The 23,101-nt window shown below is 45.7% G+C and overlaps 4 protein-coding genes across 7 annotated transcripts in view; 2 read left to right on the top strand and 2 right to left on the bottom strand.

Moving 5' to 3' along the window:
* LOC6901254 (uncharacterized) overlaps positions 1–1,812 on the bottom strand; it is a 2,308-nt gene extending 496 nt beyond the window's left edge. The window contains exons 1-4 of one of the 2 annotated variants that reach the window (XM_033381571.1): positions 1,428–1,812; positions 672–1,006; positions 255–599; positions 42–199 (exon numbers count right to left, since the gene is read on the bottom strand). In XM_033381571.1, coding sequence (XP_033237462.1) covers positions 42–199; positions 255–599; positions 672–1,006; positions 1,428–1,634 — 1,045 coding nt within the window. In that variant the 5' untranslated portion in view covers positions 1,635–1,812. Of the gene's footprint in view, positions 1–41; positions 200–254; positions 600–671; positions 1,019–1,427 lie in introns of both variants that reach the window. The other variant, XM_002133919.3, reaches the window with a different exon arrangement.
* On the top strand, positions 1,383–3,173 carry LOC4815086 (pyridoxine/pyridoxamine 5'-phosphate oxidase). Its single transcript, XM_001354596.4, has 3 exons — positions 1,383–1,499; positions 2,185–2,718; positions 2,789–3,173. Exons 2-3 carry the CDS (start codon positions 2,189–2,191, stop codon positions 2,913–2,915), a joined length of 657 nt encoding a protein of 218 aa, XP_001354632.2. The 5' UTR covers positions 1,383–1,499; positions 2,185–2,188; the 3' UTR covers positions 2,916–3,173.
* On the bottom strand, positions 2,944–23,101 carry LOC4814483 (uncharacterized). 3 transcript variants are annotated; one of them, XM_001354597.4, is made up of 8 exons: positions 22,214–23,101; positions 10,960–11,172; positions 8,459–8,927; positions 8,171–8,381; positions 7,258–8,096; positions 6,982–7,183; positions 5,805–6,912; positions 2,944–3,454 (listed from the first exon to the last, which is right to left on the bottom strand). In XM_001354597.4, exons 1-8 carry the CDS (start codon positions 22,244–22,246, stop codon positions 3,275–3,277), a joined length of 3,255 nt encoding a protein of 1,084 aa, XP_001354633.3. In that variant the 5' UTR covers positions 22,247–23,101; the 3' UTR covers positions 2,944–3,274. The 3 variants fall into 3 exon arrangements, with proteins under 3 accessions (XP_001354633.3, XP_015041525.2, XP_033237460.1); XM_015186039.2 differs by lacking the exon at positions 10,960–11,172 and having other exon boundaries at positions 22,214–23,100; XM_033381569.1 differs by lacking the exons at positions 10,960–11,172; positions 22,214–23,101 and adding an exon at positions 9,074–9,148.
* Positions 4,458–5,502, top strand: Corp (Companion of reaper). Its single transcript, XM_001354598.4, has 2 exons — positions 4,458–4,716; positions 4,777–5,502. Exons 1-2 carry the CDS (start codon positions 4,608–4,610, stop codon positions 5,313–5,315), a joined length of 648 nt encoding a protein of 215 aa, XP_001354634.2. The 5' UTR covers positions 4,458–4,607; the 3' UTR covers positions 5,316–5,502.

The following is a 23,101-nucleotide window of genomic DNA, read 5'->3' as shown; positions in this document are numbered from 1 at the left end:
AGGATTACAAAGCGTCTCCAAAAATAGTTGTGTCTACTTACATTTGATGGCCTGAAAGGTTTTAGCCGAGGCCGAGGTGGATTCGCTGGCTGGCATGGCATTAGCCGTGGCCTTTTCATGGGCCAGTTTTACCTCAAGATAGGCCTTTTTTAGCGTCTTGTAGTGACGGTACTCAATGGAGTCCTTGACCAGGATGCATCTAAAGGGCAATGATTTTATAAATACAGCGAACTCTGAGAAAATAAAGGTCTTACTTCGCCGCAGATCCCTCACCGGAGCAATCCGATGGATTCGAATGATATATCTGATGGTAAAAGTACTGCAGCACCGGGGAGTTCCATATGGAGAGACCGTACCACAGCCAAATGGCTACATTTAGAGGCAACTTGAAGTTCTTCGCAAAGAGAGTGGGAATGAAATACTTGAAGGGTAGCAGATTGATGAACACATGCGCCCACGCTGCGATCCTCAGGCCAAGGAACATTTGATATACCAGCCGATTCCGATTTGAGCTGGGCAGGGAGAGCAGGGCGAGCACTTCGGTGAGTATGCTGTACAGCCCCAGCGTGAGATTCAGGCCCACAAAATAGTTCTCATATCTATGGGAGGGGTGGGCCAAACGGATAGACTCACATTAAAGTACGATTCAAGTAGAACAAGTCGAGACATGCCTGTACACATCGATGGCCACGAGGGCCAACAGGTAGAGGCCTTTGGAGCCGACCTCTAGAAAGTCCGCCTCCTTGTAGTCCAGCATGGCTCCATGCAGGTAGAAGGTGATGATGAAAATTGAGTAAAACTGAAACTTTTCCAATTGATGGGACCGGTAGAAGATGAGATTATCCGACGAATAAAAGAGCGAGTATCGTCCCTGATTCTTCATCAGCTGGGGGAGTATCATAAACTCATTGTAGAAGTGCAGGAACAGGCAGCTGGCTGCATAGAAGGCGATGTTCCAAATCAGTCTCGCGAATTGTTTGCGCTTAAAGTACTTCATATTCGACGACTTGAGGAAGAACTGCCAATAAAGGGAAACGATGGAATGGAGGGTAAGGGTGGTGGGCAATTAGTCGAGCATTGGTCTGACGCCGCATCAGATAATGTATTATGGTCGGGCGGTCAGTGGTCGTTGGTGGTCGGGGCTTAATGCTATCGTTGTTTGTCTGCCAGGAGCGGATTAGAAAGACCACTTTTTAAATTTAAATGGTTTATCATTTGTGCATTATTCTTCCATCGAAAAAAGCTGTTGGATTCAAATAATGTATTTTAACATTTTAGGTGCCCCATTTAGGCCACCGACCAACCCCCAGACCGCCACTGACCACCCTCTGTTTATTTATAAACGCGAAAATATTTCAGCAACCCCTCAAAAAGAGAGTGAACGCCGTCGTGGAATATTGCAATTCAGCTGGAGCACTTGGACTTACCTGAAAAACACGCTGAAACCCATAGAATCCACAGGACAGAGCCACAAATATCCAAAACACAGCATTTATCAGGTAATACAAGTCAATATCCTGGACAAACGCATCGAACCGGTCGTTGGTTATTAGATATTTTAGCGGCAGAAAGAAGTTGCTGATCTCGGCCCAGTAGTCCGGCGGGCCGGCCTTCATGTCCAGGATGGATGTCATGGTCGGTATTGTTGGGATTCAGCCAGCAAAAGCTGAGCCGTTTGCTAAATTCGGCTATGAATTATTATCGTGTCGGCAGTGTGACCGCGGATTTATCGATAAGATATACGGTCCGACCCTCAGAAATATACCGAAATCTACCGTCTCAGTTAAAAAAGATACCGTAAATATACTGACGAATTCAAGTTCCATTTTACATATTCCTCGATTATGATCTTCCGTGGAATATTCTCAGCTATATAGCACATTTAGCCATGCCCACATAATTTTATACAATTGATGAATCAATTTTCTTCTTGATTGGCTTAATTTAAATAATTGCTTTTAATAGATTTTTATATAACGTTGAAAATGAAATTTAATAGATTGTCGTGTCGGTCTTCTCCCAGATTTTATTCAGTATTGATAAGCGCACTGTTGGCTAACAGCTGTTTTTATCAATACGGAAATCGGTTCTGATAGGAACTTATCGCACCTTACAGCACGCTGGAGCAACTGTTAAATCATAAAGCGCGCCATGATTTTTAAATTTTAAATTCATATTGTTCAGGAATATGGCCCAAACATCATCGTTAGCCAAAATCATTGACCCTCCCATCGATCCTGTGCAGATGTTTAAGCATCTTCTAGAGACAGTTGATCAAGGGAAACCGGAGGGCTCGTTTAAAGAGATGAATCTGGCCACTATAGATGACGAATTCGGGGTGCTCAACCGAACTGTGGTATATCGTGGCCTCTCCAGCGACAACTATGTGTTCTACATCACCCATCGATACACGCGCAACTGCAAGAATCTCCAGGCCAATCCGAAGGCCAGCATAACCTTTTATCTGCCGCTCGTAAAGGATGATGCTGATGGCAAGGACACCACATGGCAGGTGCGTTTAATTGGGGCCACGGCAGTGGAGCTACCCGAATCTGAAATGGATGCCTTGTGGGACAAAGAGGATTTGCCGGCCAAGATACGTGGCCACGTCTTTCCCTGTGGCGAGCCCGTGGACTACGATCAGCTAAAGTTGAAGCACGACACCTTCCTGAGAGAGCACTTGACCTCTGGGAAGCCCATCGAGAGGCCAGCTAGCTAGTAAGTCCACGCATTCCAGATAAAAACCCATCCCATCGCCAGCCGTTTTTCTCAACCCCAATCTTTGTAGCACCGGCTGGAAATTCCAGCCCCAACGCTGGGACTTTCTCAAAGTGGGCCAGGGCCTGATAGCCGATCGTTTTCAGTATCGCCTGCAGAGCAACGGTAAATGGGAGTCCATGCACGTTTCCACCTGAATCCTGAGCTATTGGAGCTTTTAGGAGCTTCACTTGATTTCATTTTATTCAACAATATCTTTCTACAAACAGCTAAAAGTAATTTCTAACAACTAAATGTGCTTCTTTTTCGACATGTTTAACATACAATTACAGCATAGTTAATAAATATTACACAAAACAGCAAAAAAAAAAAATAGAATAGAATAGATTACGTATAAAAAGAGTAGTACAGATACAGTATGTGCTAATAAAGGGAGCCCAGTTAGTAGCGGTTAAGTTTTCTCCTCGTTTCTTTTTACATAATACAAAGATACATACATAGTTGTTCGATTTGATTCTGATCTTTTTTATACAAATGCTAGGGGTGTTGCGGGCTGCTACACCGCATTCACCGTCTCCCGTATCCAGGCGGCATTCGAGGCGATCTTGTCGTACATACGCGGTCTCTCGACACCTGTGGGACCGCATGCGATGCGCCAGGAGGAGACGCCGATGAGGGCCCACTGATTGGTGCCTGGTATCAGGCATTGGACGGGCGCTCCAGAGTACTCCTCTTGCTGTGGGAGAGATGGAAAATTCACAGATCGGTTGAGGTTTTGTATTTTGTAATTCCATGATAGATTTGTTTGTAAAACAGCTGCTAATAAACGAGACTTAAGTGCAGTTTAGACTGATTAAATTATTCATGGATTATGGTATACATTATCATTATCTCATCTTATTATATTGTACAAGATATTTAGCAATGTTTAAAAATTAAAAAGGCTAAAATACAACTATTTTATTAATTATTTTTCGTTATTGTTAATACTTTCTTTTATCCAGGTTGAATTTTTGATACTACTGATTTTAGTCCTTATTAATTAACGACTTTGAGAAAATGTGAAGAAAATCTTAATTACATTTTCAAATTTGCCAAATTATTTAGATTTTTAAGTTAATGTTTTTTTAAACTGCATTGCGGGATATATAAAAGAAATTTTTACCGATGTTTCTATGCTAGCTAACTATGTACCTATGTATATGTTCATATATGCCTATGTACATATGTACATACATATGTATGCACTATATCTAAATATGTACAAATTTATAAAGAGAACGAATGAATATTATGTGAAACATAAAAATACATACATGTATGTATGTATGTAAATTTATTATAAACTCCAACTCCCATTCAAGGTGTGCCCCGCTCTATTGGCATTTCACAATCAATTTTAATCAGTGTAACCCCAATTGGCGATACTACTGACGTCACACAGCACGCGACATGAAGGAACGTGTTTGATGATTAAGATGAGCGCGCCTTCCCGTCCGTCCGATCTCTTTCTCTCGCTCTCTCTCTGGAACGCTCGCTGCCTGCCGCTCTCAGCAACAACCCACCCCCTCTCGCACCGTTACGCCCGACTACCTGGGGACAGAAGGAGCGAAAAGACCCGCCACTTCGCTTACATATAACGAACAGCAGCCCTACTGCAGCTGCAGCGGTCAGACAAAGAGAGAGCATGGAAGAGGGACAGGGGAAGAGAAGGGATGGAAGGAGGCATCAGTGTATATATAAAACGAGAGCCGGCCACTAGAATGCATTTATTCGGCAACCTTCCAAGCGATCGCACGCGAAAAATATCCATAGAGAGCAGAGAAGGGAAAGAGAGTGTGGAAAGCGACAACAACAAGAAGAAAGAATACTTTTTTTCATCCAAATAAATGTTAAACATGACGGATATCAAGAGCTGCCTGAAGATCTGCTTCCAAGGCGAGACGAGTTTCATAATCTGCGAAGCCGAAAACAGCTATGAGGAGGTCATAGTCCAAGGTGAGTCACGGAGCATAGGAGCGAATCAAAGCATAGAAAATATATTCAAAATTCTTCCAGCCATGGCCCGCTTTGGCATTCCGGAGACACAAAAAGAAGCCTTGCTTCTGACCAATGGCAACGGGTATATCTTTGAGCCGCAGCTCTTGGAATACTTCATACTGCTCTTCCCCTGCCCGGAGATTACTTTCCATCTGCGTCTAAGCTGGCAGAAGCTGCGGCGTGGCCACAGCCTGAACCAGTCCATCAAGCGGAAGCGTCACACAGATCAGGAGACGACGCCAACGGAGCAGACGCTGGAGCAGGAACAGGGAAAGAAGGAGCACCAGGAGGAGGAATACAAGCCAGTGGCTGTTTATCGCCAAAACTGTTTCCTGGGCTCATTGCCCAGCTCGGAGGCGGCTCCTGTGCGTCGTCAGAACTGTTTCCTAAGAGAACGACAGCCACAGCAGCAGCTGCAGAGGGAGGCGGAGATCCATGCCAGCCGGGAGGAGCCCCAACAGCCGCAGGCGAAGCGCTTGCGTCTGGATGTCTGTGCGAAGCCCAGACGAGCTGCATCCATTGCTCCGCTGCCTGCCATGCGCTCCATTCGCATATAGCTTACACGCTACTAAAAATTAACTGTACATAGCCCTAGTACGTATAACACTCGTACATACGATATAAACATGTACTAAATACTCATCGCATCTGTAAGCATAAAGGTTGAACCGCTGTTCCTACTAAGATTGTTATTTCGAAACCAAAAGAAATCCAAATAAATGTATACGAATAAATTAATCTTAATCAGACGAGATTGGTAGAGCCCCCTCTATAAAGAACTATTCGGCATCATCAGTGGCTGTGGGCAAGATCTTGCCTCAACTCCTCCCTAAAACCAAAATACATGCAGTGTGCGCGACTGAGAGTGATAAGGGTGCACACCGCTGCGCTACAGATAGGGATCTTCCCCTATCTCTGCTTTGTTCGGATCGCAAATTATCTCAATTTGTATAAATATATTTCAGCAAAAAGAAACAATTGATCCTTGAGATAGTCCATCGAATCGAAAGCATGTATGAACCCAGAGAAAAAAGAACATCACTCACCGTGCAATCGTACTTCTGGTAGGTGGCCTCCATGCACATGGAGTTGACCGTGGCTATGGACACATTCTCGCAGGGCGCCATGTCACCGATCTTTAGCTGGACTCGCTGCAGGTGATCCCGCTGCCGGGACCAGCCCAGCGTGTTGCAGTTTGTCCAGATCTGCTCCTGCGCTGCTGACTGGACGGGCTGGGCTCCAGCTGCAGTTGGCTTTGTGGCTGAGCGGGTGGTGGACGAGGAGTAGGCGGCGGAGGAGGAAGAACTGCCGCCATAATAGTTGACCTGCGGGGCATGGTCGGGCAGGGGATAGGAATCCAGCTCCTGGTGCAGTGCCTCTGCCCTGGGCATGTACGAGGCTGCTGCTTCCGCCTGCTGTGAATAATGATCCTCTTCCTCCTCCGCCTCATCCTCCGGGGCTTCCTCTGTACTTCCGGAGCCCTCCATTTGCTCCTGGGAGGGTATCAGGAAGAACTGTTGCGTTTCCTGGGCCAGCGGACTCCGCTGGACTTGAACCGCCGGCAGTTGCCCCTCCAGGCGCTCGGCAACTGGTACATAGGCACGCCTCTGGACGGCGGGTGCAGCAAGGTGTCTTCGCTGCAGTGCATCGGGCAGACAGATGGGACGCACATGATCCGAGAAGCTAACCGGAGTCTCCAGGCGCACCAGCGCCGCTGTGGAGCCCTCGACGGGACTCTTAATCATCCCAATAATGCGTCGCCTCTGCGTCCACGGGGCTTTGGCGGAGAGCCGCACCGCACCCACAATGGCCATCCAGGTGGCCCGGGGCTGACCCTGAAAACAGCCCTCCGTGGTGAGGACCCAATCCTGCGATATGAGCGTGCCATCGCACACATGGATGTCCTCACGGAAGAGGGCCACCAACCACGGCCAGTCCCCAGGGGCCGACATCTTAGGCAGCGACAGATGTTGCTTGGCATTGAAAAGCGCCGACTGAACGCCGCATCTCAGGTCGCCGCAGCCCACATACAACACTTGCCGCCGGGGACAGTGCGTCCGGATGAAGCTGATTTCCGGCGCATGGGGATCCAGGACCCGCACGTAGTCCGTCAGCTGTTCTGTATCGTTTTGCACGTCGAAGATTTCCACAGATCTGCAGGGGAGAAACAACATGTCAGTGCGGATGATGGTGGGCTAGAGGCAGGGGTTTCCTAATTCTTACTCGTAGCCCAATGACTTGCATAGCGACTCGGAGACGGTCTGGCGCACCACCAACTTGGCATCGCCCTCGAGTCCCTCGGCACACAGCTTGCCCACCACGCCCTTTTCCGAAAACACGGCATAGCCAGCGGCATGGAAGCGCGACAAATAGGGAACCAGGGGCTCAGGCTGCAGCAGATCCGCGGCCAGGGGAGCAATGGAAACTGCAAGTTTTAAAAAGGCCATGAATTAGCAAGACCATTTGATGGTGGCTCTGGTTCTGCGCAACAGCACTCACGGCAATCCTTCTCATCCGCTCCATCAGGGCAATCCGCCTTTCCATCGCATCGCGCCTTCCGAGGCACACATGCCCGGCCCCTGCCACAGTATAGGGCATTGGGGGAGCAGAAGGCGCAGCTGCGCTCGTCGGATAGATCCGGACAGTCCGCATAGCCATCACAGAGGCGTGGACTCTGCACATTGCTCTGCATATCGCTGACACAGTGCGGCTTCTGCTGGCAGGACTGCGTGCCCGTCGACTCCGGGAAGCGTTCACAGTCGAAGTACTGACGGAAACGCTGGGGCAATCGACTACCACAGCCGGCCATGAAGGATTCACAGTACTCGCGGCATATATGGCCGGGCGTTGGCTGCATGCTCGAGCCGTGGGTATCGCAGGGCGGCTGGAGCAGGCGGCACACAAAGTCGTAGGCTTCCCGATAGCATTCCCCATCCACGAGCTCCCGGAAGACGATCAAATCTTCAGCCACCTGCTCGTAGCTGGCATGGCCCAGTAGATTGGGATACGTGGTCACGTTGTAGCCCAACTGGCGGCAATAACTCAGCTGGATGGGCTCACAGCGACGCGGTGGCGCCGGTGTGGTGGTCACAACCGGCTCGGTGGTCTCATCGTGCCCGCCCAGCGGGGAGCTGGACATGATGGGCTCCTCAATCAGGCCCGTGGTCTCCTTGATGCTCAGACTGGACACATCCACGGTCATATTGGCAAAGTGCCGCCGCTGATGGTCGCTCATCTCTTCATGGAAGAGCGCCAGGAGCTCACCGCTGCTGACCAGACCCGCGTACGGATCAAAGATCATGTTGAAGTGCACGATGATGTTGTTATTATCCTCGCTTCTGTGGAAGGTGAGGGGGGGAAGGATTTCATTTTTAGTGGAGGGCCATCTACGTGGGATTTGATTGCTACTCACCCATCTAGGGCCAAGATCTCGCTGCCCTCGTAGGCCTCCCGCAGATCCGAACGCCTTAAGGTGAGATTGATCCTCTCCCTGTAGTCCCTGGACTTGTGCTGGAAGCGCAGGGAGTTCTGATTGGCCAGATCCATGCTCCACTTGTCGTTGAGCACCATGAAACGGCCTCGAAAGACGCGATCCGGCAGCGGCTCTGGACGAAAATAGGTGTCTGCAAGAGAATTTGCATTGAATTCAGTGAAAGATGGATGCAGTGCCGCAGTGCAGTGCCAGAGGAGGCATACTCACATCCCACATATACAAATGCGCCGGCCACGAGCAAGGCTATAAGGAAGCCGGCGATCACAGCGCAGCCGCATTTCTGACCGTCTCCCAGCTTGCGGCGGGTGAAGCGTATATCCGAATCCGTGGACAGAACAGACTCCGATTTTCTTCTCAGACCATGGGCATGGTTGTGCATATGCAGATGGTGTTCCCGCTCCCGCTCGCGCTCGCGCTCCCTCTCCCGCTCTCGCTCCCTGTCGCGATCCCTTTCCCGTTCCCGTTCTCGCTCTCTTTGTTGGGCGATGTCCAAGCCATTCGTTGCGGAACCTGCTCCCGCTCCTACTGCTGATCCTCCTCCATTGGTGTGGCTGTGATGGGGCTTGTGGTGCCGCGTACAGCGAGTATTGTGAAAGACCTTCGGGGGCAGGGCTGTGGAGCCGCCGTTGCCGCTTCCTCCATTGCCATTGGGATTTGGATTGCTGTGGACGATGCCCTGCGCAACGAAAAGAAAACACTTTTGGTCAGATTCAATAATTAAGCGAGCAGAGTCGGTGGCAATTTGGTCAATGACCACTAAAGCGCCTTAAATGCTTTGATTTTACGCCAAATCATGCCGTTAAATCCACACACGGAACGAACCACAGCCCCACAACAGTCCATTCGAGCAGCTACGAGTATCTCCATCCATCGCGCCATCATCGGGGTGGCTCGGAGAAAAATCTTTACTTGTTTTAAATGGACTTGGATTGTGGTTGCTGTTTATGTGGCTGGTGCATGCAAATGTGGCATGCAACATTGGAATTTGCGGAAGCTTCTGCTTTAATTAAGGAAATTACCAGCCTTTTTCGACTTCACTTTTCTTTTGGTAAATTTAATTTCTCGAATGGAATCAAAAAGTGCGCGCTGGCGTTGCCAGCTTAATGATATGGAACAGCTGAGCCGGGCTCCTGCCAGCGTTTACCCACACTAAGCCGAGCCCAACAGAACAAGAACATGTTGAACATTAATGTTAACAGCGATTACATTTCCCACTACAGCCATCTTATATTTATCGTGTTCAAAACGTACTCTTCATCTTAGCCGAAAAAAAGGCTTAATATAGGCGTTACTCCTAATATGTCCGATCATTCGCACTAGTGCAACTGTAACAATAATCTATAATAGAGTCCGATCGAATAATACAGTATTACAATTATTATACTAGATTATTCTTTAATTATTTAATTAAAACGACAATTCTCCGACAGCTGAAATTTAAGGTTTTAATTATTGAAAAATATTGGAGCCAGCTAATTATGTAGAATCTAAACGATGTCTGTGTCTGTATGAAAACGACGCCAATATCCTATTTTGTAGAGACTTTAAATTTATGGAAAGAGTAAAGATTGCCATTACTTTTGCCACTAAAAATAGTTCGAGTTGAAAGATAATTCAAAACAGGCCTGATGGAATACACATTTCTATTGCCCATGTACATTTGTATGAACGTAGGAATATAGCGGTAGTTATTTATGTTATATCCATGCAACCGAATCGCTTAATTAGAAATCAGTCAATGCATATGCACGTTCAAGCAGTACATTTATGTCCAAAACAGTCAATGATTTCGGAAGGCAACTTAACTTAACCTAAGCGGCCTCTCTCCCTTTAAAAGCCTGCTTCTGCCTCTGCCTGTTGTTTTATTAATTATTTGAGCTTAACTAGCACGTAACATAACGGATGCGAGGGGGAAGCTTGAATGCGGTTTGGTTTTTATGTTGCAATTGCGAAAGCGGCAAAACAGAACACAGGCAGGCACAATTTAGAAAATAATTAAAGCGCAAGTAAGGAAAAAAAAGAGCTGCTACTACTGCTGTTGCTGCTGCTATTTTTCTGTAAACGGGTCAGTCAGCGCATGGCCCACTTTTCTTGAGCTGATGCGTGATGCTGCCCGCCAGACAGAGACAAAGTAGCATAACAATAATAAAATAAATGAACAGGGGCAAAAAGTGTAATTAAACACAAATGGTTTCCTCATTTCATAATCTCGGGCATCGGTCAACACTTTTTTATTGAGCAAACTTATTAGCATGGTGTTGCAATTGTCCCGCTCCCGCCCTCTCTCTCACTCAAAAGAGAGAAGAAAGCCAGGCAAGTTTCGGGGGCTGAAGCTTTTGTTTCACTTGCAGATCACTCGTTCTCAAAGAGAAGAGGAGTGTGGAAGAGAAAGAGAGTGCGCGGGGCCAAGCAAGTCAAAAGTCACTCGGCCGCATAACGGCTCGAAGCAAGCAGTGTGCTCTACTCTTGTCTTCTCTTTTCATTTCTGCTGACGCGAATGCATTATGCGTGGCGCACGTGTTGGCAGTGTGTAAGCTTTCGTGTTACATCACCGCGAACACACACATTTCCTTCATCCTCTCTCTCTCCCTCTCCAACCCAATTTTTAGCCAATTGGTAGCTTTTCCTTTTGTTTTTCTTTTTTCTTTAATTATCGCACAAATTCATATTTAATTACAATTTACGCTTATGCTTACGCTTACGCTTACCTTCCAATTTTTGCCTCCTCCTCCTCCATTTGTCTGCAAATTGGATTTGTCTTTGTTGCGATTGCTGCAATTGTTGTTGTTGTTCTTTTTATCAGCTGCTGCCACTGCAGCCGCCGTTGCCGTCGCTGCGGCTATGTTGCATGCCGCATTCGCATTGGTATGTGCCTGTGACCCCGGGGATGAAGTTTTGTCCGCATCGCGGGACTTTTTCATCTGCAAAACAAATTTGAAAAACTTTTTGTTCAACAACCCATAGTGCGAGCATTTCGTTACAAAAGCTGGTAATGGAGTAGACATGCGCGAGAAGCCCGAAACTAACCAACCGAACAGGTGCTAATTGTCCGAGGCGGTCTGGTCACCAGCAACAACTGCCAAATTTAGCACAGTGTAGCAGCACATTCCCCTCTGCCACGCCACGCCACGACACGCCGTGCCCCGCCGCTGCCCATCCCATCCCAAACGCCCGAGGGCCATTTATATGGTTTGCTCCAGTTAAAACCCAACACCAAAACCATTTAAAACAACAACAGAAACATCAACAGTTACAACAACAACAGCAAGCACAGCCAAAGTCAAAGCAGTACCAAAGTCAAAGCAGTCCAATGTCAAGCGAACAGCGCCCCAATGTCCAGCGTCGACAGCGACTGCGACAGCGACTGCGCGACTTCAGCGTCAGCGTCAGAGTAAAAGAAAGTTTCTGCGTTACCTTTATTTGTAGTTGGTATTGTTGTTGTTTTTTCGCTGTTTATTGTTTATTTGTTTCATTTTGCTTAACATATTTACATATTTTTTGATTATTCGCTGGCTTGATTGTGTGGCCGGCCGCGTGTTCCCATTATTCTCTGTTCTACGTTAACTGATGATCTCCAAGACCGGCTAACACTATGAAATACATACATACTATACACAGCAAATCCAAGGAAATCGTTTAACAATTGAAAATAGAAAAAGTTTGGATGAAAGAAGAATCCAAATATAATCCTAATCCTCATAGAACAATATTTCATCTGTTGACTAATCTCTGATGATCCTTGGTTGGATCTAAAGCTGCATATGATACTCGTAGTATCTGAATTCAGGGATGGTGTGGCCTAGGGTTCTGATTTCTGTACCAGCTCCAAGTATCGTGTGGCCCAGTCGTGCCACGGACAAGCTGACTCGGATCATAGACAACGTATAGATATGTACTGTGGCATCTGCAGCCGAAACACTTTTGTTCCACAACCCATAGTGCGGCACCCAGAATATCTCTAAGGTAATATCCTCTTTGGTGAGCCGATCCAGGTGCTACGAAAATCAAAGATTTTTAGACAGCTTCATTGTTATCTTTGTTACAGCCTTGTAATGGATGGCATGATGACCAGCGAAATGATGAGTTATGATGGGGATCCATCTATCCAAGAAAAAACCACCTGGAACTGATGTCCCTTTGGGAGGTGGCCATAAGAGGCCTCAGTGACTTCAGTGACTCGTAAAAAATACTAAATTGTTCTTTGTTTCTTGAATAATTTTCTTTTTATTAAACAAAATTATACGCTGCTGCTGCGGCTGCTGCTGTGCTGTCCGTTTTCGCTTTTCTTTCGCACGGCCACCAATTAGGAAAATTCATTTCGCTGGGGATGAGAGTTGAGTGGAGTTGGCGCTGCCGCTGCCGCGGCCGTTGGGGAGGAGGCCCGTCTTGTAAACATGTTTTACGCGCAACATGTTGCCTGCCGTTAATGTTGCCGAAACGTGTTTCCTCGGGGTGGCAGGGGGGCCGGGGACGGCCCCCACCAAGCAGCCGCACAGCGGCGGCAGCAACAAAAACACTTTCATTTTGCGCCATGCCTCGCCTTGGCTTTGAAAATTGTTGTTGCTTTTTCATTTTGGTTTTTCGACTGCAATTGGCACGAAAAAAATTCGCTTTCGCCTGCAACAAGACAAACAATTCAAAAATGCGAGGCTCTTCTGCAACAAAGCGGTCCTCCTCCTCCTCAGTGGGGCTCTTCTTTAAAGCCTGTGGCATGATGGCATGGCATGGCATGGCATGGCAAGGCACGGAATGACACTTGTCGTCAATGGGAAAACGAGTTCGTGGCCTGAGTCTTTTGAACTCTAACGCTCTGCCGAGACAAGCCGTGCACTTTCACAGCGAAGGCCGAGATCGGGGGGGACAGAAGACAGACTGGATGGATGACCTTATGGCCACAAAACGAAGAAAGTTGCACCATGTTTTCTTTGTTGTTGTTGTTGTTGTTGCCTCTTCTTTTGAAAAGGAAAGCTGGACGATGCGCGATGCCTGATGATGACCGAATTCATGATTTTCGCCCTTGCCATGTGGGAACCATGAGAGGCATTCTACAAGCAACAGGGAATGCCAAAATACCACTCCATAATTAAAGTGAACTATTCGGGGATTAGAAAACATGCCATGCCACATGTATATCTATAAAAATATGATTGTTGGATATATTTTAAGACCACATTCAATGGTATTCTCTCTTCTCACATAGGCACTTTTCCAGGATTAAAAATAAGGATGAATCCTTGACCACCTATATGGTCATATAAGGAATCTGCCATTTCAGACTTTATTTCCCTCAAAAAATTATGAAAAATAATGCAATTATATGACACATATAAAAATTAACCCATCTTATAGAAAACTGTTCAATCTATGGGATAAAATTAGTTTTGCTGTTGGAAAAGCTCCTAAACTAACATTAAACTGTGCTTAAACTTAAGACCTGCCCTTCATATGACACTGTATATTTTTAATACGATTTTAATAAGAGTTTTGCAATGATTACCCAACCGAGCCATGAGTGGGCACACTTTTGTGTCAAATTTCAATACGCTGAAGCAGAGGAGTAGTCGCCACCCCACCCCACCCTTCGGTTGAGCAATTATCCAACCAATCCCACATTACTTGAGACTGAGACTGAGATTGAGGAAATCTTCTGGTCAAGTTTCATTGCGTTCACTTTACGACAGCACAGGCCCCAGTGCGTTGAGTTAGGAATGGAACACAACACACATCTGTACTCGTATCTTGTTCAAATATCACATTTCTGGCTCACGCTCTGGGTTTGGCCGCTGCGACGGCTGCAATGTTGCACTTAGAAGCCGCGTCGGGGCCACGTGCGGCCAATGGCAACAGCCGCAGAGCAAATGGGGAACGGGAACGGGAACGGCAGCTGTGACAGCTTTTCACTAATTTCCCTTTAAGCAGCCACAGTCACAGCCGCAGCCCCAGCCCCAGCCCCAGCCTCTGTGGCAGCCGTAGACGTCGCTTGGAGCAGCAGAGCAGCCGTAGACGCCAGAGACGCCACAGACGAGGCCCACAGCTGCCACTCAATCGTGACGAATTAATAACGGAACGTTTTGCCGAACTGGGGGAAAGCTGCAACTGAACAATGAGGGAGAGACCGAAGAAGCGGAGACCGAGAAGACAAAGCCTGCGAGACGACAAGGCGGGAGTTCAACCGAAAAAAAACCAAACCAAAATGAACAGCTTTGACCTCCTCAAGGAGCATTTCTATCCGCTATCAGCACTCTTTCTCCTTGGCTGCCGCTCCGCCTCTTCGACTTTGCCGGGTGGCAGGAGAGTACGTGCGTGGTGAAGCTCGTGGTAGACGATGATGATAATGATGGCATTGCCAGATACGAGTATGAGTGCGACTACGTACGACTAGATGGCGTTTTCGCCTGCAACGATTGACGATGACGACGACGACGACGAGACGTGACTGAAAACTGATTTTTCAAGCTGGCAACTATGAAACTGGGTTGCCGTTTTAGGGTGTGTGTGTCTCACATAAATTGGCTCTGGGTTTGGGTTTGGGATTGGGTGAAGCCAACTTCTGTGACTCACTCATTCGCTCTGCCCACAATAACAACAATTGTGGCAAATCAAAATGCAATCCAGCAAACAGAGTCGTCTACAAATTGTCGCTCTCATCCAAGCCGAACCAAGCCAACTGGCTTTGCCTCTGGCTAGCCATGGGTGCGGGACGATACCAAAAAAAAAAAACAAAATGATCCACTAATTTTGATAATCTCTTGGACAATTTGTACTCGAATTTGGCAGCGATTTCAATTCAATCCAGAGCACAAATGTTGCCCAAGCCAATCCAATCTTATCCAGACTTTCAACTGATCTATTCCCATTTTTGAGTAGCAATGGTGATGGTGGGGGCCCACAAGTTTTTACCATCTCCAAGCGCGGCCTTTGCTTTGCATTCCAAATGAAGTAGAAAGTTCTCCGCTCTCAGCGATTTATTGGAATGCCTATGGGCGCTTTCTTAACATTTCTCATTGCCGCTGGTTGCCTCTCTGCTGTTGTCGCGAATTACTTATTCAGAATGCGATTGAGTAAGCCCAACTGGGAATGGCCCTGTTTCTAGCTGCTGGATGGGTGGCCTGGGTCAGGGATTGTTTTGGGAACCAAAGTAGAATATATAGATTGGATGCAAATCGGACACCACACAATTAAAAAGATACAAAAATGGGTTGATGAACTGCTCGTCTGCGAAATTTGCATGCGATAATCTCTTTGGCAATTTGTATGCAACTCAAGGTAGTAGTCGCCAAAATTATGTGGAGGCTATAATTCCCACAATTTCCCAAACTGCTTCCACTTTGCCCGTAAAAGTTAATTTCCGCTGGGATTTGCATATTTAATTGAAATTTTGCAACTATTTTGGACAGCAGAATCGAAAAACAAACAAAAAAACTGCACTGGAGAAAATGCCAGAAAAGGTAAAAGATTAAAACAAAACAAAAAAGAAACGAATCTACCGATGACCGATTGGTTAGATACCCTTGCAGAGGTTTATTGAAGAGAACTCTACAACAACGTCATGCACACGACATTTATGTTGTTTTCGCAATTCACTGGCAGACTCTTTTGCAGCTCAAGTCGAGGATTAATGTCATCGCATCATGCACACGTAATATAAGTTGTTTTTCAATTATCGGGCATACATACTTATTAGCAGTATTCGCTTGTGCGAATTTAATATTTGCAGACCTTCATATATAATCATTTACGTTACCTATCCAATCTTATAAGAGTCTGCGCAAAGATTCAGTCAGCTAAATCGATTCGGGTGTTGCATGCCCAAAACTGTAATATATCGCGCAGAGGGTATCAAAACACAGCTTGCCCACGCAGAGGCGTCGTCAGGCAGTTCAAGGCTGGCGAAGCAGCAGCCAACTGCAAGCAGTGCGTACAAGCTGAACAGAGCTGCAGAAGAGCGGAGGTATTTTGGCAATGGAAATCGGTTGGAATGGTTGAGCCGGGGCAGTGGGGCTCGGGGTGCGGGGCTCGGGGTGAGCACTGTTAATAAACCATTGCCAATTGGAAAGTAAAGGGCGAAGCACACATGTGCAGACATAAACGAAAGGAAATTGAAATTAAAAGACATTCCCCCATAAATCGCAGTTAATAAAAGCTCATAATGAAGCAGCGCCAAGGCAGCAAGCAGTGGCAGAAGCGCATGATCATGATGATGGAAAAGAAGAAGCAGAAGCAGTGGCAGAGGCAAAAGCCAATGATTTGTGCTACTTTCTTTGGGGCTCCTCTGTAGCAGAGGCAGAAGCAGCAGCAGCAACAGAAACAGCAGCGATCTCGTCTTTTGTGGCTTTTGTCTTCTGCTTATTCTTCTGGCACTGGCACAGGCACTGGCACTGCCACCTCTCCTCTTCTGTTTTCTGCTTCTAATTTATTTCAATGACATTTTACGATAAATGCAAGCCCCCTTCATCAAATGCCATCCACCGTCCCAGCCAGAGAAAGTTCTCCTGAGCTCTCGCTGTGGCTGTGACTCTCTTTCCTTTTACTCCCACCCATAAAGCGTTTATCGATACTGCTTGATGGGCCAGCATGAGAGTGCCTGGCGTGCTCGTGCTCTCCCACCATGTGTCTGTGTGTGAGAGAGAGAGATGTCTGAGAGCGCTTTGCTCAGCTGCTTCTACTGCTTTGCTCTGTCAAAAGGTCGCTCAATGAAACATTTGATTTGAGCTAAAAGAAAACCAGCAAGAACTCTAAACAGATAAGAGTGTCGACCAGGGAGATACCCTCCTCAAACCTCAAAGCTATCAAAGCGCACAGATCTTTGGCTCCTCTGTTTCTTAAAGTTCCCGAAATCAAGGGCATAAGATGGAATATGCATTGGGTTTTTTGTTATTGTCTGTTTGCGCAAAAACACAGTACACCCTCGTTTTTGAGCTCCCTATGGGTGTACAGGGTATAAAAATCAAAGCTTGGCTCAAGCTTATTTCTAGACTGAGTCTCGGCAGTGGTAGTTGTTGCTTTTGTCGCCGGCTGTCTGGTGGCATTTGGCAAAATGGCAACAACATTTCATTTCATATTGCTGGCTGCCTTTTCTAGTTAGTTGTTAGTGTCTTGTGAACCTGTTGCACATGACTGCAAAATGTGACGACAGAGAGAGAGAGAGAGACAGACGGACACAAAACTGTGACAAAACGGAGGGAGTGGAGTGAAGAATCAGGAATAGGATTCCCGTCTATCCTTTCTTGAGTCAAGTTCTCATGGTCTTTGAGATAGTAGTCCCCATATGTTCACGCATCTCCGCGACTGAAGATTGGAGTTCAATTAACATTTGGGAGTCATCAGTGAGGAATAGTATGTTTTGGGGAATGGTTCCCGACTGACACCATAAAAAAGTTAGCGCCTTTTACACAGCTGTTAATCGGTTCATTGGATTGGGTTCTTTTTTTTGTCTATGTTGAAGGGGGGGGGGGGGGGGGGGGGTCTCTGCAAATGGCGTCAGCCTTTTTGGTTGCCGTTGGGGTGTTGGGGTGATTGTGCAAAAAGAGAAGAAAGAGCGATAGAGAGAGAGGGAGTAAAAATCTTTGAACAAAAACCGAAAATAACAGCAGCAGCAGCAGCAGTAATGGGGTTCCACGAGCAAGATAAGCCATACGAGAAATAGCCGCAAAGGCCGTGGCTAGGGGGCAGAGGGGCGGAGGGGCATGGGGGCTGGAGGCCAGGGGCTAGGGGGTGTAGCGGCAGACAACTGAAAGTTGTTGCGTTTGTTTCTAAGCCAAACGAGTTTGTTGTCGTTGTTGTCGCTGCAATCACTTTTGGCGCATAAAATGCGGTGCGAGAGAGGCCTTAGACTAGACTTACATACATACATACATATGTATATGCAGACCCATAGACTTATTGGAATGCCTTGCTGGCCCACACTCTGGCACATGTATGTATATGTATATGTATATGTAGTAGGTATGCCCACCTATACTCGTACGATTTCAGATTGCCGAACTGATGAAATTGCGGCGGGCGGAGACTCCAGAAGAGAAAAAAAGACAACTACGAAAAGAAACCAGAGAGACAACTGCAAAATAACAATCCCAACATAAAAACCAAATTGCTCAATAGTCGGCTTGTAGTATGCATGCCGCCTTTGGCGGCCAACACCACCTACAACAACAACAACAACTACAACAACAACAACAACAACAACAACAACAATGAGCGAGCGCCCTATGAGCGCCACACACACGCCCTGCAACAATCAACAATCAACAATAAATAACCCAAAAGCCGTACAAAACTCTGGTCAACGCAAAAACCTTGGTACCCATACTACCCTTAACAAACGTTTCTTTTTGTTCATATTTTATCATGATTATCTGTGGCCTTGGTTCACTTATGGGGCCTACCCATAAGAACCCGACCCTACCCGACCCCAACCCGCCTTCTAATGGGCATAATTTGATGAATTTTGCTCAGACAATTCCTGCATACATATTGTTTGTTAGATGTACTTTAATTATGAAAACTTCTACACAAGAAACCACAAATACCCTATGGGAATTCATTTTCTAATGGTGATCATTTAGGGACTTTCTGCTCAGACAATTCCTTCGCACTCCAGATGGTACACCTACAGTAATCCATCATATTTATACTAGAAAAACTTTGGATAAAATAATATTAAATATACCTATATTGAAAACAAGAATACATATAGGAAAAATGTCCACTTCAAGGCGTTTTTATTTGTTTTTGAAATTTTGATAATCTCAGCATATGATTATCCTTAGTTGAAAAAATCCAGAAATATTTTCCATTGAGATTTGAAGGTATGTTTTAAGAAAATATATAGCTTAAATATGGCCAAATTAAAACTATTTTTATTATTATTAAAACTATTTATCCATAAAAAATCGCAATAGAAAAACTCTTAAAACAGCAGGAAACTGAAGTGATTGAATGAATAAATATTTAATACTATTGGCTACTTTTTATTTCAGAAAGTTTCTACAATTAGCATGCACAAATCTATTCAAACAAAGATATATTTTTAAGGATTATATTTATGTTATTATGATAAAAAAATTCAGGAAGAACCACTAGAACCCCATTTCTACTGCGATTCACTACCATAAACAGTCAATTGATGTGTACAGATTTGCCCTATAATAGTGCTTCAGAGTATCCACTGATTCGGTGTTGCAGAGCTCGTTTTTCAACTTCATTGTTAAAGGCGACATATTTAGGGTTTTTGGAAAAATTCTCATCAGCCAAGAAAACAAACAAAGGCCCAAAGAAAGAGAAACAGCTATGGTAACAAAAGTCTCCAACGATTCATTTCACAAACAAATTTATACACGCCACATGCACACTCGTAAAAGCGGCTGCTGCCGGCTGGGAAGAGGGAAATAATACAAAATTACTATACCAAAAAGAAAAGAAAAGCCACTCCACTGCTGAAACAACAACAACAATCAAACCCAACCGCCATAATTTTTGCATGAAAACAGCTGAAAACGAGGTGGAACGTTGTGAGTTGCTGCGGACACCGCAACTCTACGGTTATACCCGATACTAAGTCAGTATGGCTCTCCTCCGGCAGACGCCGCTAATATTAAACGACACGACAAAGAGTGCGTGCGAGAGAGACAGAAAATCAGTCTGAGCGTGACGTCGGGCGCTGCGTAGCCAGTGAAAATTGATTTGTTCCTGTTGGCTATAAAAATGATCTGATCTGATCCAGATTCAGCAATCTCATAGATATGGTCATTATCTATGATTCTGCGTTTTTAGTTTTCTCGAATCTGCAATATTGTGGATGCAACAGATTTTCGTCCTTTGTGGGGGCGGATGGGGGTGGGGCGAAATTCTGAGATATACGTTTTATAGTGACATCTTAAAGGAGTGTGTGTACCAAATTTGGTTACTCTAGCCTTAATAGTCTCTGAGATTTGTGGTTGCCTCAGATTTTCGTCCTTTGCGGGGGCGGAAGGGGGTGTGGCGAAATTTGGACAGGAAACGGTCAAGGTCCGATATCACAGGAGTGTGGATACCAAATTTGGTTGTTCTGGCTTTTATAGGTTCTGAGATCCTTGAACTCATATTTTGCAATTGGCAAAACCGACCATGAAACCTGTGTGTTAGAGTGAGACAGAGCGAGAAAGAGTGAAATTGTTTTCGTGATTCTGGCTATAATAATTATACGATCTGGTTCAGATTTTGCACTCTGTAAGATATAGTCATCTTCTACGATTCTGCGTTTTTAGTTTTCTCGTATCTTTAAAATTGTGGATGCCACAGATTTTCGGCCTTTGTGGGGGCGGAAGTGGGCGGGGCAAACTTTTTAAATATTTTTGGAGCAGTGACATATCACAGAAGTCTGGATCCAAAACATCGTTGCTCTAGCTCTTATAGTCTTTGAGCATTAGGCGCTGAAGGGGACGGACAGACGGACAGACGGACAGACGGACGGACGGACAGACGGACAGACAGACATGGCTCAATCGACTCGGCTATTGATGCTGATCAAGAATATATATACTTTATAGGGTCGGAAACGATTCCTTCTGGACGTTACACACATCCACTTTTACCACAAATCTAATATACCCCAATACTCATTTTGAGTATCGGGTATAATTAAAATCACAAAGACCAAGACCAAGACCAAGCCGATGACGACGGCGACGGCGACGCACTCCAGTAAAACTTTTGATTTCTTTTGGTTATACTCGTAGTAGTATTGTAATACCAATGCAGAAGGCGGCCGAGGCGGGCATCATTTTTTAAAGCCATGCCCCTAAGGCAGTAGCAGCAGCAGCAGCAGCAGCAAAAGTAAGTTACTAAGTCAAAATTGGCTTATAACGGGACGCACTTTCACTTGAAAAAGCCACACAGCCGACAGCCGAGCCTCAGACTTTACACTGGAAAAAACGAAACCCAATAGCCATATGTATTTCCAGGAGCTCCCTATTTCTATATCCCTATATTTGAAAACAGCGATATTTTGAGACACATATTTTCAAATATTGTTGTTTGTATTCTTTTTTCTCTGTGTCTGGGTCTCTCTTCGATTATGTGTGGATGCTGGTGACTGCCCCCTCAAAGAGGAGGCGGGGCTTTTAGCTGACTATCATTATGATTTCCATAAACTTCACAGTAGCCAGATCCCAAACAAATACTCGAATTACAGATATATGGATAGCTAGGGAGAGGGGAGTATTGGGTGATTCGACGGATGCCCCCTTGAAAATCGTGTGCAGGGGGCTATGGCTATCAATACCCCAGATACTAGTGCAGGCAGGCATTATGCAATCGGCGAGATGACAAAATCAAACAGTAGTTTGCTTTTGTTTTTTTTTACGACTGGCCGCCCGGTTGCTTGGCGCTTTTACTTTTGTTTCATTAATTATGTCTGTTCGACCAATTTCCAATTATGACAAATGACGATGGAGCAGCCATCAAGCAACGATTGGAAAGCCGTTTTAGGCGAGATCGCCAAAAAGAAAAGAAACAATTTCAAACGTTTCCCAGACAGATTTACAGATTTACAGATTACAGATGTCTGGTTTTTCGTTGCCCTTTTCAGAATTTATATAATCGCTTTGGGATCGAGCAAGATATGTATATGTATATAGGGAAAGTCTCAACAAAAATTGCAATATATTTGCCATTTGCTTTGATTTGTAGTCAAAAATTAATAAGAAGACCAAAAAATCCTTAAAATCTATAGTATCATGTAAAACTCAACAAACGTATTGAATTTATTCTATTTTATGGTCAGAAAAATATGAATCTTTGAGTCCTTTTACTCAAATCTTTTTAGCAGAAGAACATATCAAAATCTTCAACTTTGAAGAGGTTTTTTCTTGAGTTCTAAAAAGGTGCATCAGAAATGTGGCCCCATTTCCTGATGGCTGAACGAGTTCTTCTCCAGTGGCAGCAAGTGATTTCCTCTGATGAGGGAATGCCTAGATCACTCACCTGGCTATTACTGCAGTAGTAAATGTCCGACATCCTGGATTGTAGTGGAAGGCAGCTGCTACTGCCGCTTCGCCCAGTTCCGGCTCCTTCGCCGTCGGTTCCACTGATAAATACGCTTTGGGTCGGGATCTATAACCAGGGCAGGTTAAGCGGCATGACCGCGTTTCTGCCAGGCTGCCAGCGAGCGAGCAGGTGAGTGTGCCAAAATGCCCTCAGCACCAGGAACAGCAACAGCAAAGGCAACAGCAACAATAAATAGCAATGACAATAACCTGTTTTCCTGCACTGCAAAAGTGTCACACACACGACTTGTAATCTTGTAATCAATAGCCAGTTGACGTCGTTTATTGTTACGTTTTAACGGATTAGATTTTCCGCATATTTATCTGTATAAACTATTTACCAACAACAACAATGCAAAGGCTTGAACAAAACAAAACAAAACAAAACAAAAACAATTCAGCAGTCGGCTGCACTTCACGCTCTGTCTTGCAGAACACTCCACTCGCTTTTTCGGTTTTCTTAATACTATTAATATTACTTTCAGCTTGGTTTAAACGACAGCGCATGCGCGCGCGCACCTTTCTTTCTTTCTTATAGAGCAAATAAACGACTCGGTATGGTACGGTACGGTTCGGACTCGAACTCGCATTCGTATTCGGATTCCGTATTATAATCGCGTCGCTTGGCTTAAACCGTCTCGGGCCGTGGTAAAACTCAGACTAACTTGGCCAGACAAGTCTTCAGCCGTCACAGCGAGCCATAAGTTGTTCTTCTGCGTCGCCGCCAGCTGTTTTGGGCGCCAGTTGCTGCTTCGCCAGTTTGAGCTGGACGTGAGGCATGCCTCTAACATCGTGCCGTTGCAAGAAATTTGTGCGCAACTGAGAT

The sequence above is a fragment of the Drosophila pseudoobscura genome, chromosome X, assembly GCF_009870125.1.
Source record: "Drosophila pseudoobscura strain MV-25-SWS-2005 chromosome X, UCI_Dpse_MV25, whole genome shotgun sequence".
Lineage (NCBI taxonomy): Eukaryota > Metazoa > Arthropoda > Insecta > Diptera > Drosophilidae > Drosophila > Drosophila pseudoobscura.
This window is presented reverse-complemented; position numbering and strand designations above follow the sequence as displayed.